This window comes from Festucalex cinctus, chromosome 6 (assembly GCF_051991245.1).
Source record: "Festucalex cinctus isolate MCC-2025b chromosome 6, RoL_Fcin_1.0, whole genome shotgun sequence".
NCBI classification, from domain to species: domain Eukaryota; kingdom Metazoa; phylum Chordata; class Actinopteri; order Syngnathiformes; family Syngnathidae; genus Festucalex; species Festucalex cinctus.
Genome location: NC_135416.1, coordinates 22,062,003 through 22,074,759, shown reverse-complemented (window position 1 = coordinate 22,074,759; position 12,757 = coordinate 22,062,003). Strand labels below are relative to the sequence as shown.

The following is a 12,757-nucleotide window of genomic DNA, read 5'->3' as shown; positions in this document are numbered from 1 at the left end:
AAATGCAAGGGCAGCTTTAAAAATCTTCAACTTTAGTTCATTAAATTGCGCCATAATCTGTCAAGCAATTGTCTATTGTTTATATATTACAGTTAGTTTGAAAACATATATTGTAAAATGAGATGAGATAAATATTTTGAACAACATTTTTAAACCAGTTAATTAATTAATCTAATAGGTTCACAATTCGGGGAAACAATTTTTGCGTCTAAAAATGAATTACCAACCATTCACCTTAGTGTTAGGAAGAGAAATGTTCCCATTTTTCTTGTAAATAGTTCAATTGTACCTTTTGATTGAAAATCTAAAATGACTTAAATACTAGTAGTGGTAGTCTCCACCAACTGTACAAATAGAGTTTTTTATCATATACCAAGGGCCACTAAAAAAAATGGTTGGCGGGCCACAAATGGCCCCGGGGCCATAGTTTGGACACCACTGGTGTAGATGTACATTTAAGAGAGCAGTTTTTCTTTTACTGGATTACACAGCACTAATTACTACAAAAATAATGATGATAGCATAGTAGAGAGTATAGACAGTGTCTTTGTTCATATATTTGAGCTACGTCATCATATTATTAAAAGAAAGAAATCAAAGCTGAGGGGAGGGAGCAGGACAAGAGTGAAAATGAAAAGAGGAGTCTGGCGCGTCAAAGTTAATTGTTTAATGTTAGCCAAGAATGAAATATCTTCTACATGTTTGCAGCGCCACCGTTAATCCCTCAAGGAAATTATTGTGTTAGTCAATGATTACTGTGGTCAGCACTAGATTGCTCTTGAATATGATATGACTGGCATCAGGGACTGTGTGCGTGTGTGCGTGTGTATGCGTTTCCACACGCACGCACACGCGCGTTCTTGTACATACTACATTGTGAGGACCAAAATACGTCTTTATCCAACAGAATGAGGAAATTTTTGTGAAGTGAGGAGATTTTGGCCGGTCCTCACTTTGCAAGACCTCTTTTTGAAGGTCAAGACTTGGTTTTAGAGTTTAGGTTTGAATTGGGTTATGGTTGGGGTTAGGGTTAGGCAATCATTTTTGATGGTTGGGGGTAGGGTAAGGCTCTAGGAAATGCATTATGTCAATGGATGTCCTCACAAAGATATATGTACAAGGATGTGCGTCCGCGGCTGTGTTACAGCCACTAATAAACTGAATGGAAAAAAGAAAGCAGAAACATAACATTATTGAGATATTTGCACATTAGGATTATTTTGTAGCTTTGCAACCTTGAAAAGTTTAAATGTCCGATCTTTTACGTCCATAAAATCATATGATCGTGAATTCCCAAGTGTATATTTTTTTTGTTCTTTTACTACTGAAATTATTATAGTTCATTATGTACGGTGTCACCTATTGAACAATGTCAATTAATCAACCAATCAATCAACCAATCAATCAATGAATCAATCAATCAATCAATCAATCAATCTGCTCGTGTATTTTAGGGGAAAAGTGAAAATGGCTCAACAGGACATGCCTGTTCCCACTAATGACTAGGGATGTAACGATATCCAAACATCACGATACGATATTATCACAATATGAAGGTCACGATACGATAATTATCACAATATTGTGGGGGCATTGGCGATATTTAAAAAAAGATCACAATTTTGTAACAAAAAAAAAAAAAAAAGGCCAAAACATCCCTAATGAAAATTAAATTGCACTCATAAACTAGCCACTAGAGGGTGCTAGAACTGCACAAATGGAAATCAAATCAAATTGTGGCAGTTTTAATATCACAATGTCACAATATTGCCCTTATCGTGACATCCCTACTAATGCCTAATGAATGCTTAAAATGTATCCCTGAGAGGACGCAGATTCTTTAGCAGTACCCGTCCATTAAACAAGAGCTACAGTAGGCTGTCACCAGAGTTCACCACCCTGTGAGTGATGCAGCAAGCACTATCACAAGAATCAAACAGTACATCCTTTCGGATAGAAGCAGGCCCACAAGTGTGCTGGCATTTCAGCTATTTAATCAAACATGGAAATGAGAGATAGCACAGGCTTAATAAAATGAGCTGCACACCAAACACCCACTCAAAGCTAAACAGCTGCATCTTTAAGTGTCAATTAGCCATTGAAAACTTGACGACTATTCACTTTTAGAGGGGAAGTGCATTCTCTAGAGCTCTGACATACACAATATAATGTCATCTAATAAAAACATTATCAAACTTAATATAGGAAAAGCGACGACTCAGCACTTTATCCTAGTGTTAATTACCACACCGTCTCTTAATGAAGACTCACTCAGGAGTGTGTTAGTATATCTTCATGAAAATACAGTGTATGCTCTGTGTGTGAATGTGTATGCATTTATAGGACTGTGAAAAAAGTCTTTCCATTATTAATTATGAAAATCACACCCGTTTTGGGAAACTGCCTTGAGGATAATAAACAGGATCCACGCAATCACAGACACATAGTGGGAACCACATACCTGTAAACCAAGCAGTATACAGAAAATAAGTATTCTGAGTTTCGTTAGCCGCAATAAATTTTGACATCTGACTATGTTGCCATTAGGGATGAGCGAGTACAGCAACATCTGTATCGTTTCAACCATCTAAATTATCTGTATCTGTATTCGGAGTGGGCGTGGTTTAAACTGGAAGTGGGGGTGGTTTAACCCGAGGTAGGTGTGACTTAACAAAATGGGTGGGGCTTACATCAATACATCACTGTATTTTTTTAGCACGAATGAGAAAAAAATATTTTTGTTTATTTGAAAACTATTGACAACAGCCTAATCACGATTCAAATCAATGCTTATATCACAAAAGAAGAACTATTTCTCAAAAAAGTTTTTATAAACTCAGAAAATCTATGTGTATGAATAAATATTTACAGAAGAGTCTGAGAATTGAGATTCGCCTTTTTTTTATCACAATGGTCAGGGAACTATTTAGAACACATTTTTTACATGACTCAGAACTTGAATCTTTTTATGTGTATGAATAAAAAATTACAGAACAGTCTGAAAATGAATATTCACTGTTTTGATCACAATAGTAAAGAAACCATTTACAGAACAATTTTTTATAAACTCAGGAAAATACTGCTGAATACAGCACATGCAGTAGGAAATAATGAACTATTATGTGAATGAACAAAAGTTGTCATTGCAACACAGATTTATTTTCCTATTGTTTTTATTATTTTGTTTCCGATGTTTTATTTAATTTTTACCACCTAACATTATAAAAGGTGTTAAGCTGTGTGTGTCAAACTTAAGTTGCAATTTTCACATTTTCAGAGGTGCTTCAGCACTTTCAGAGAATGCTTGACAATGTGAAGCCTCGCAAAAATACACGAATTGAGGACCGTGTGTTCTCACCGTGATCGACAGAAGTAATCCTGCTTTATTTGGTGCTTAGTCTGTGCATTTTTTTCAAAGCTTCACATTATCAAGCATTCGCTGAAAGTGCTGAAGCACACGCCAAATGGTGGGCACTTCCATCAATCATCAATTCCAGTCAATGACGATGCCCACCTCTGCATATTTCTATGCTAGGGCTGTTCGATTTTGCCTATCAAGAAAATCTCGATTACTTTCTCTTAACTCTGTTAATACACACAGAACAATCCCCTGGGATTAAGAGCATTTTACTTATACAACAGACTTCAGCTCTGTTCTTATTTAAATCATTAATAAAAGAAGAAAGTGCATATACCATTTGAAACATAATTCAGTCAGGTGTGGTAGGTAGACTGCAAGGCTCAGGGTGATGTGCTACCGTCACATTTCTTTCTGGTCTTACTTAAAGAGATAGTTCGGATTTTTTTACATGAATCTCTATTTCATCCTCACCTCCAGTGGTGTGCGATCATTACTGACTTACCCCTGACAGCGTTCTGTGACACGAGTTCTGGTCCGGTTTTGCTCGAGAGGAAAATAGTCCGGCAAGCTGGCTGTCGTCAAGTAAATAAAGCGTTTTTCTTCTGAAAACAATTTGTGTTCAAAAGAGTGATACATTTGCATCACAGAACTCTCCTGTAAAAAAATCTGACTCCATTACCGCCGGGCACTATTTTTCTGTTCGTAACGCACTGCAGACAGCAGATAGTCGCGCCTTACACCTTCGGAAAGACAAACAACTTGGAGATTAGTGCGCGTCTATCAGCTGTATGCGGAGCGCCGCGCAGTGATACGAAGGAGCAGAAAAGTAGTGCCTGGCGGTAATGGCGTCTGACTTTTTTCAGAAAAGAGTATTGTGATGCAAATGTATCATACCAGCTAAATAAAAACGAAGTGAGGCAGCCAGTGTGGGAGACTAACGCAACATGAACCTAGCTCTGCCTTGTCAAGAGTGCTACAGCTGCACAGGGTTCCAGAACAAGTTAACCACGTAACTTTTGACGAACATACAAAACTAAATACGAGTGCGCTGTAGAAAATTAAGGACCAAGAGATATTAATTACTGTCCACGTGCCAGAAGGGGACGCCGCACGGACAGATCCTCTCTCTTACTCTTTGTGCCGCACGCCGCGGAGAGGTGGGAGGGGCCGGCTTTCCTTCACAGATATTAAGAAAGTCTATCTGTGTTATATTTTTATCCGGGAAAAATCAATTATCCATACCAGATACTTGTGTTGTACGAATATCCGGCTCACCCGTAGTTGCCATTACATGGAGTTACATACATACACCAACTCAAAGTTTAGTGAAAACTTGTTGTACATGCCTAAGAGACATTGTATATGTGTGTTTCTTTGCTTGTCTTCCTTCAATGAAGGTAGCCTTGAAGGTGCTTCAATGTACAGTACTGAAAATGCTTCCACATGTCACGTCACCTCTTTCACCCAGTCACAGTTCAATTGAAATCAATTCTGAATCACACTCTAATGACACAGCATCACAAGCAGGGGCTTACAGGTGAGTTACACGGGGAGTTCAACATCAAACCCAAACCATCAGGTTGCGGGATGACTACTCTATTACCTCAGCCACTCTAAACTGTATCTATATTTTTTCAAGAACTTTTTTCAAGAAACAGATTCTTATACTTCAGGATGCCCCATGGACAAGTAATAAAATGTATGGTTTATGGAACATTCCAAGATGATGACATAACAATAGAATACAAAAATCCTGTCCTACCGTTGTCACTGTCAGACTTGTTCTCATGTTCTGTATCGGTAAGAGTCAGCACTGAGTTGGAGCGACTGGACAAACAGGAACTCCTCCGAGATGACTTGCCCACACCCTCGCGGTCCCATAGCCGCATAGCTCTCTCTGGTGACATCACGGTTTGACTGTCCACATCCTGGTCCTGGGCTGCAGCAACAGAGAAACCACGGTGGGGGAGGCCCATCTCAGAGCAGAATACTAGGCCATGGCGTGATGGTGGCTCACAGATGCCCAGCTGACGAAGACTTAAATGGTGACCTGAAATATAGTTAGGCAATTTGAATGTTCCTAGAACTGGCCAAGGCAATATAGGTTAAAAAACAAACAAAAAAACATTGGGCTATATTTTCATGCGCAAATCTGGCGCACACACTGCAGGCAAATGCAACCCAAATTTTGATTTGATTTTTTTTTTTTTGCCCATATGCAACCTGTATCTGTTTGTTGTTGTGTTTTGACAGTTTGAAAGGCTCAATTCCGATTTTTTGGGGACACTTTCATATGTGGTCCCAAAATATTATTTCTATCTCCTCCTGCAGCATTCCTCTGTAAATATAAGATGATAAAAAGAGGATCCCCGATAATGGACTGATAAAAGTCCGTGGCCCTGACATACAGGTACATAGGTATTTACTTACGTAAACACAACATGTGACACGTGACTCCTCTTGGTAAAAATGGTAAATGGACTGCTCTTTTGTCTACACCATATAGTGTTGGGAGCAAATCGAGGTAAAGTGTCTTGCTCGAGGACAAGTCGACATTGTCACCAGGGGTTAGGATCAAACCCACAACCTCACGGAGCCACGCCACCCTCTTCTGCACATGCAGGCCACTTTTGTACTGGGAGTAGTTAGATAGGAACTGATGGTAGATATCCGGTGGGACACATTAAGAGAATGGACACTCCTACGTTAATGTGTGGTCAGAACGTGGCATGTTAATAAAGCCTCAGTCAAAAGACTGAAAGTGCATTCCGACTTATTCAAAAGCTGGCTCAACAGATACTCTGCATGATGTTAGATGCCAATAAGCCCGTCTCCGGCAGAGATCGGAAGACAAAGTCAGGGAGAAGCGTTAGCGTGAACTATCTATGTAGCGAGAAGGTAATGGAGAGAACGGAAAGTCCTTAGGACAGCGCGCAAATGATGGATTCCCTGTTTTCAATCAACGCACCAGAAAACTTCGACTTCTGTGACTACTCGTCATGGCCCAACTGGATTCGCTGTTTTGAAAGGTTTCGTATGGCGGCGGGACTTAACGGTATACATGAACATTATGAAATGAACTCTTTCGTGTACACGATGGGCGACAAAGTAGAAACTATTTTGAGCACGCTCGAGTTGAGCGAGGAGGAGCTTAAGAACTATAAGCTTGTGAAAGAAGCCTTCAATAAGCACTTTATAGGCAAACACAATGTAATATACGACAGGGCACGTTTTAACAAAAGATGCCAAGAACCAGGTGAGTCATCTGAGTCCTTCATTGCTGGAGTCTACAAGTTAGCAGAAAACTGCCAGTATGGCCCCCCCCTCGACGCTCGGCTGCACCTAGAAATTCTGTCCATAAAAGATATGAACAGAATCGGTGATAAAGGGCAGCCTTGGCGGTGTCCAACCCTCACTGGAAACAAATTCGACCGACTGCCGGCAACACAGACCAAACTCTGACACCGGTCGTACAGGGACCAAACAGCCCGTATCAGGGGGCTTGGTACCCCGTACTCCCGAAGCACCCCCCCACATGACTCCCCAAGGGACATGGTCCACTCGGACTCAATGTCCCCCGCCTCCCCCGGGACAAGGGATAAGCACTGCCGGAGGTGGGTGTTGAAACTCTTTCTGACAGGGGATTCTGCCCAGACGTTCCCAGCAGACCCTCACAATAGGTTTGGGTCTGCCAGGTTGGACCGGCATCTTCCCCCGCCATCGGAGCCAACACACCACGAGGTAGTGATCAGTCGACAGCTCCACCCCTCTCTTCACCCGAGTGTCCAACGCATGAGGCCGTAAATCCGATGGCACAACTACAAAGTCGATCATTGAACTGTGGGACAAGTGTGTCCTGGCGCCTAGTGCACATGTGGACACCCTCGTGTTTGAACATGGTGTTCATTATGTACAGTCCGTTACGAGCACAGAAGTCCAATAACAGAACACCGCTCGGGTTCTGATCAGGAGGGCCGTTCCTCCCAATCACGCCCCTCCAGATCACACTGTCATTGCCCACGTGAGCGTTTAAAAAAAAAAAAAAAAAAAAAAGAACAAGGGAGTCCCCAGAGGGAGTGCTCTCCAGCACACCCTCCAAGGACACCAAAAAGGGCGGGTACTCTGAGCTGCTGTGCATAAGCACAGACAACAGTCAGGACCCGTCCTCCCACCCGAAGGCAGAGGGAGGCTACCCTCTCGTCCACCGGGATAATCCCTAACGTACAAGGCCCGGGGAGGGCAATTAGTATGCCCACACCTGCTCTGCGCCTCTCACCGTTGGCAGCTCCAAAGTGGAAGAGAGTCCAACCCCTCTCGAGAGGACTGGTACCAGAACCCAAGCTGTGTATGGAGGTGAGCCCGCCCGACTATGTCTAGTCGGAACTTCTCAGCTTCACACACCAGCTCGGGCTCCTTCCCTTCCAGAGGTGACATTCCATGTTCCCAGCGCTAGCTTCAGTAGGGGTCGGACCGCCAAGGCCCCGACCTATGGCTGCCGCCCAGCTTACTGCGCGCCCGACCCCTTTCGCCCCTCTCACAGGTGGTGAGCCCATGAGGAGGGGGACCCACATTGCCTCTTCGGGCTGGGCCCCATGGGTACAGGCCCGGCCACCAGACGGTCACCTTCGAGCCCCGCCTCCAGGGCTCCAGAGAGGGGCCCCCTGGTGACCTGCATCCGGGCATGGGAAAACGTGATCCATTTTTGGTAATCATCATAAGAGGTCGTTGAGCCATGCTTTGTCTGGTCCCTCACCTAGGACCTGTTTGCCATGGGTGACCCTGCCAGGGGCATAAAGCCATGCATATACATTTATTTATATATATATATATATATATATATATATATATATATATATATATATATATATATATATATATATATGTATATATGGGCGGTACCCACCATATATGGGTTTGCACGTCCGCCTCCCAGTACTGAGGATCCTTGTGAGGAGTAAGCGGTCAAGAAAATGGATCCATTTTCTTGACCGCTTACTCCTCACCAGCGTTGTGGGGGTTGCTGGAGCCTATCCCAGCTGGCTTTGGGCAGTAGGCGGGGTACACTAAACTCGTCAACAGCCATTCGCAGGGCATTCATACTGGGAAGCAAATAAGTTAACAGGAGGGAGTCACAGTAAGATGACTTGGTGGCTTGTAGTTTGGAACATGGTAGCGGTGTTTACTGTTTGTCTGGTGGTTGTACACTGAGATGAAAACTACACGGTTGGCAGTTAACGGGACAAAGAACACTTTCTAACTTAATTGTAAGAGTATGTGGCCATTTCCTCTCATGCTGTTGCTTACAAATATATTGGATTCAGTTTTTGGGGAGAAGTTGAATTTTAATGAAAGATAACGCCTGAAAACGGCCTTAATTTGGATGATACTAATTAGTATTTCGTTTCTTTATACTTTGTTTTTAAGACCAAAATTACTTTTACAAGGAAGTGATGAAACTCGCTTGAAGATGGGTTTTCAAGTATGGAGGTGAAATGTGCATTCATTGAACATGAACTCAGGTTTAGATGACATGCATATCAGTCCTTTGAAATATAAATGAAAACTGGGCAAACAAATTATCAGAAAAATCGCAGAATGTCCCTTTTCAACTTTAATCAGCAAATGAAAGGGGAATTATAAAAGCTTTCTGTAATTAATGTCACAGCTGAAGATGAAGACTGCTGCTCTCCAATTAAAAGTTATATTAATTTTAAATGAGCTCCAATTAGACAAACTAGGAAAAAGAAGCAGATAAGATTTACTCCAAACTGATGCTGTGTTAATTGGTACTGGAGATCAACCCTATGGTGTGGCATATTTTCTTCCAATGAGTTATTTTGTGTTTTTTCCCTCTTCAACATTTGGTGCCTGAATATGCATTTACTATTGGATAGTGTCAGTTTCTGTCATATGTCTTCACTGTTTGCTATTTATTTAAAGTCAGAAAATTATTTAAAGTCAGAAAATGTGATGCTGAGATTTTATTGAAATGCATTTACAAGATTTAGATAGAGATGTATTTTTATATCACAAAAGCAAACTTAACGTCCATACAAATAAGGAAATATTTGTTTTGCTACAAACTCCCGATGATGATCCGAGCTTCTTTAGGTATGTGTGTGTGCGGGCGCATGTGCGTGTGTGTGTGTGTTGGGGTTGGGATAAATAAATAAATCTGTGTGCAAATAAATTAATACTCACCGTCTATGTTGTAATCATCTTGTTCATGATGAAGCATATCCTTATGTCCTTTTGATGTCCCATAAAACAACCTGTCAACACATAATGGTTTATATTTTATTTAAAAAAATAAATAAAAATAAATCACGATAGTTAGGTAGTCCTATAATTAGGATCCTTTTGAAATGAGACGAGACTCTACTACATCTTTTTGAAATGAATTATTGTTTTCTTTTCTTTCTTTTTTTAAAATTGTAAATACCCTTTAGAGTTTAGATATGCTCTTTCCAGATAAGATGATGTCCATAAAACCACAAACTGACTTGCAACGTGGAATTCAGAATTTAAATCGCAGTCCCGGTCACACAAGATGGCCTCGCTAAAATAATAAAAGATGAAGAACGGAACAGAAATTCCTGTATATGTAGTCTTCTAATGTAATAAAATTCACCTTCTAACATTCCTGAGCATGTTTATCATCAAAATACAAGTAAGAATATTGAAAAATGCAAAGCTTTTGAGACGAATTCCATTTCGTGGCGTTGCCTCGTCAAGGCATTAGTGCAGGGGTGTCAAACTCATATTAGCTCAGGGTTCACATGGAGGAAAATATATTACCAAGTGGGCCGGATCTGTAAAATCTAGGGATGTAATGATAATGGCAATATCATGATATCGCGATATTAAGACATATATCATCGTCGTCATGTCATGATATTAAAAGCAGCCCATCTTTTTAAAAAGTCAGGTTGATTACCATTTGTGCAGTTCTAGCACCCTCGGGTGGCTAGTTTTTTTTTACTGCAGTTTAATTTACATAAGGCATGTTTTGGTCCTACTATGTTTAAAATACTCGTTATTGGTCAGATGAAGGGGAATGTAATATGCTTGTGAACCGAGTCACTCTGTGGAGGAACTCAATATGTGCGTGCATCAGCAAGTGACTCAATATTAAGTCTTATTTGAGATTGTAAGTTGTTTATATGCATTGCTGTAATGTACAAAAGCACACTATTGTGTTTTTGTTTTTAGTATGTTTTTTTTTTTTTTTTTTTTTACCAATATTTGACCTTTTTTTTGTATCGCCAACCTCCCCACAATATTGTGATAATTATCATATCGTGACCTTCATATTGTGATAATATCGTATTGTGATGTACATCCTTAGTAAAATCATTGGATGTAATTTTTTTTTTTTTTAATTACCGTCAATTATACGCTGATTTTCGGTACTTGCGGACCAGCCCAGCCCTAAATTGCGGGATGCAACTGTAAATAAAATGTCCCACAAAATAACACGAATACAAATGGAATGCGGCAACATTCTGCCTGTGTGAGTTCCGGGCGTGTTATATCTACCTATTTTGCATATACCTGTATGTAGTTCACAGAATGCGTGGTGCCGTCAATGAAGTTATAAGGACGTTAATCCTTGTCATCTGTGTAGTTGAATGTGTGTCTTATTTAGCATGTTTGTGTTTGATTTATTTTGGTCTGTACTTTTATTTTTGTTAAACAAACTAACTTTAAAATGTGTAAAATAACATCCAGAGCCATTCAGTGTACAAATTACATTACTCATCTGAGGATTGCTTGTGAAATTACAAATTTATATGCTTTGATTGTGGCCGGCTGATTAATTAGTCCGACATTACTCCTTTTTTTTTGTTTGTTTTTTACCCTTACAAAATAATTTCTGCGGGCCGGATCAGGCTCGCAAAGGTGTTTAATCCGGCCCGCGGACCCTAGGTTTGACACCCCTACATTAGTGCGAACAAAATGTAGAGCCATATTTTCGTCCCCAACACAAGTCTAGCGCGGAGTGCAGTCTAACTGCGCATGCGGCTACCCTGGAAACCAGACTCTGGTGCTGTACCAGCGAGTGAGTCTGAACACAGTCACCATCAAATGGTATTTCTGAGGCGAGGCAAACCTAACCAAACAGACAGTGGAAAGAACCAGTGGAGAGCATAAGTTACGCCTTCTGGGCATGTTATACGTATTTTGACCAAGTGTAGTTGGGGAAGAAATATAGCCAACATCCTGCACATTCTTATTCAACTCTCAACTCAACTTTGTTTATAAAGCGAAGAACAGGCATTGGTGTATACAAAGTGCTGTACATAAACATAAATATCAGTTTTGCAGTAAACAATAACAAAGCAAACATTTTGAAGTGCGAACACAAGTTTTTTTTTTTTTTTTTTTTAAAGTAAATACATTTTACATCAGTAAATAAATAAATAAGAAGTAGTGACGAAAGAGATAAATAAATACATAAATAAGTAGACTAAACATCAAACTCATACACACCATAAAACAAGTCTCATTGTGCTCCAAAAGCCAAAGAATACAGATGTGTTTTAAGACGTGTTTTAAAAGAGGATAAAGAGGGGGATTGCCTAATATTAAGTGGAAGGTCGTTCCAAAGGGAGCGATCGGCAACAGCAAGGCTCGATCTCCTCTAAGCCTCCGCTTAGCCCTCGGTACCTCCAATATGTGTCTGGTCTGCTGACCTGAGGCACCGGGCAGGTGAGTAAGAGCTCAGCGAGATAAGGTGGGGCAAGACCATTGAGAGATTTGAAAACAAATAGAAGAATCTTAAAGTGGATTCTAAATTTCACGGGCATCCAGTGAAGAGAGGCCAGGATAGGGGTTATGTGTTCCCTCTTCCGGGCACCAGTAAGGAAACGAGCAGCAGCATTTTGGACAAGCTGGAGACGCTGCAAGGAGGACTGGCTGATTCCAAAATAAAAGTGCATTACAGTAATCCAGCCGAGATGTAACAAAGGCATGGATGACCATTTCTAAATTGAAATGTGCATGTAGCACTCCTCCCAGCCTGATTGGTGGCATTCTCTCCCGTAGAGACAGAAAATAATGTATAAAGTTAAGCCTGGTACACATGTAAGGATTTTTCAAATCTTAAAAGATTTTTTTATCTTTGTCAGATGCCACACATAAAGATAAAACAATCATTTAACAGCTATGGTGGAATTGTGTGTAAGGTGCGCAGATAATCTCATCACAGCTCCCTCACAAACATAAAGATTATCATCTCAACACTGGTCAAGATTCCAGTCCTCCGTGAGAGACCTCTCGCGTGATTATATGTGATCTAATCAAAATCGGAAAGGGGAAAAAAAACAGCTGGAACCACAACTTGGAAACGACGAGACACATCATGGAAGACAACAAACGCGACGAACTGGAAGT

General features: G+C 40.8%; 1 protein-coding gene across 9 annotated transcripts in view; it reads right to left on the bottom strand.

Annotated features, from left to right (window-relative positions):
- tenm3 (teneurin transmembrane protein 3) overlaps window positions 1–12,757 on the bottom strand; it is a 289,706-nt gene that overhangs the window by 224,842 nt on the left and 52,107 nt on the right. For all 9 annotated transcript variants that reach the window (XM_077525263.1, XM_077525258.1, XM_077525259.1 and 6 more), the window contains 2 exons: window positions 9,563–9,633; window positions 5,124–5,411 (listed from right to left, as the gene is read on the bottom strand). In XM_077525263.1, the coding sequence (XP_077381389.1) occupies window positions 5,124–5,411; window positions 9,563–9,633 (359 nt within the window). The remainder of the gene's footprint in view (window positions 1–5,123; window positions 5,412–9,562; window positions 9,634–12,757) is intronic.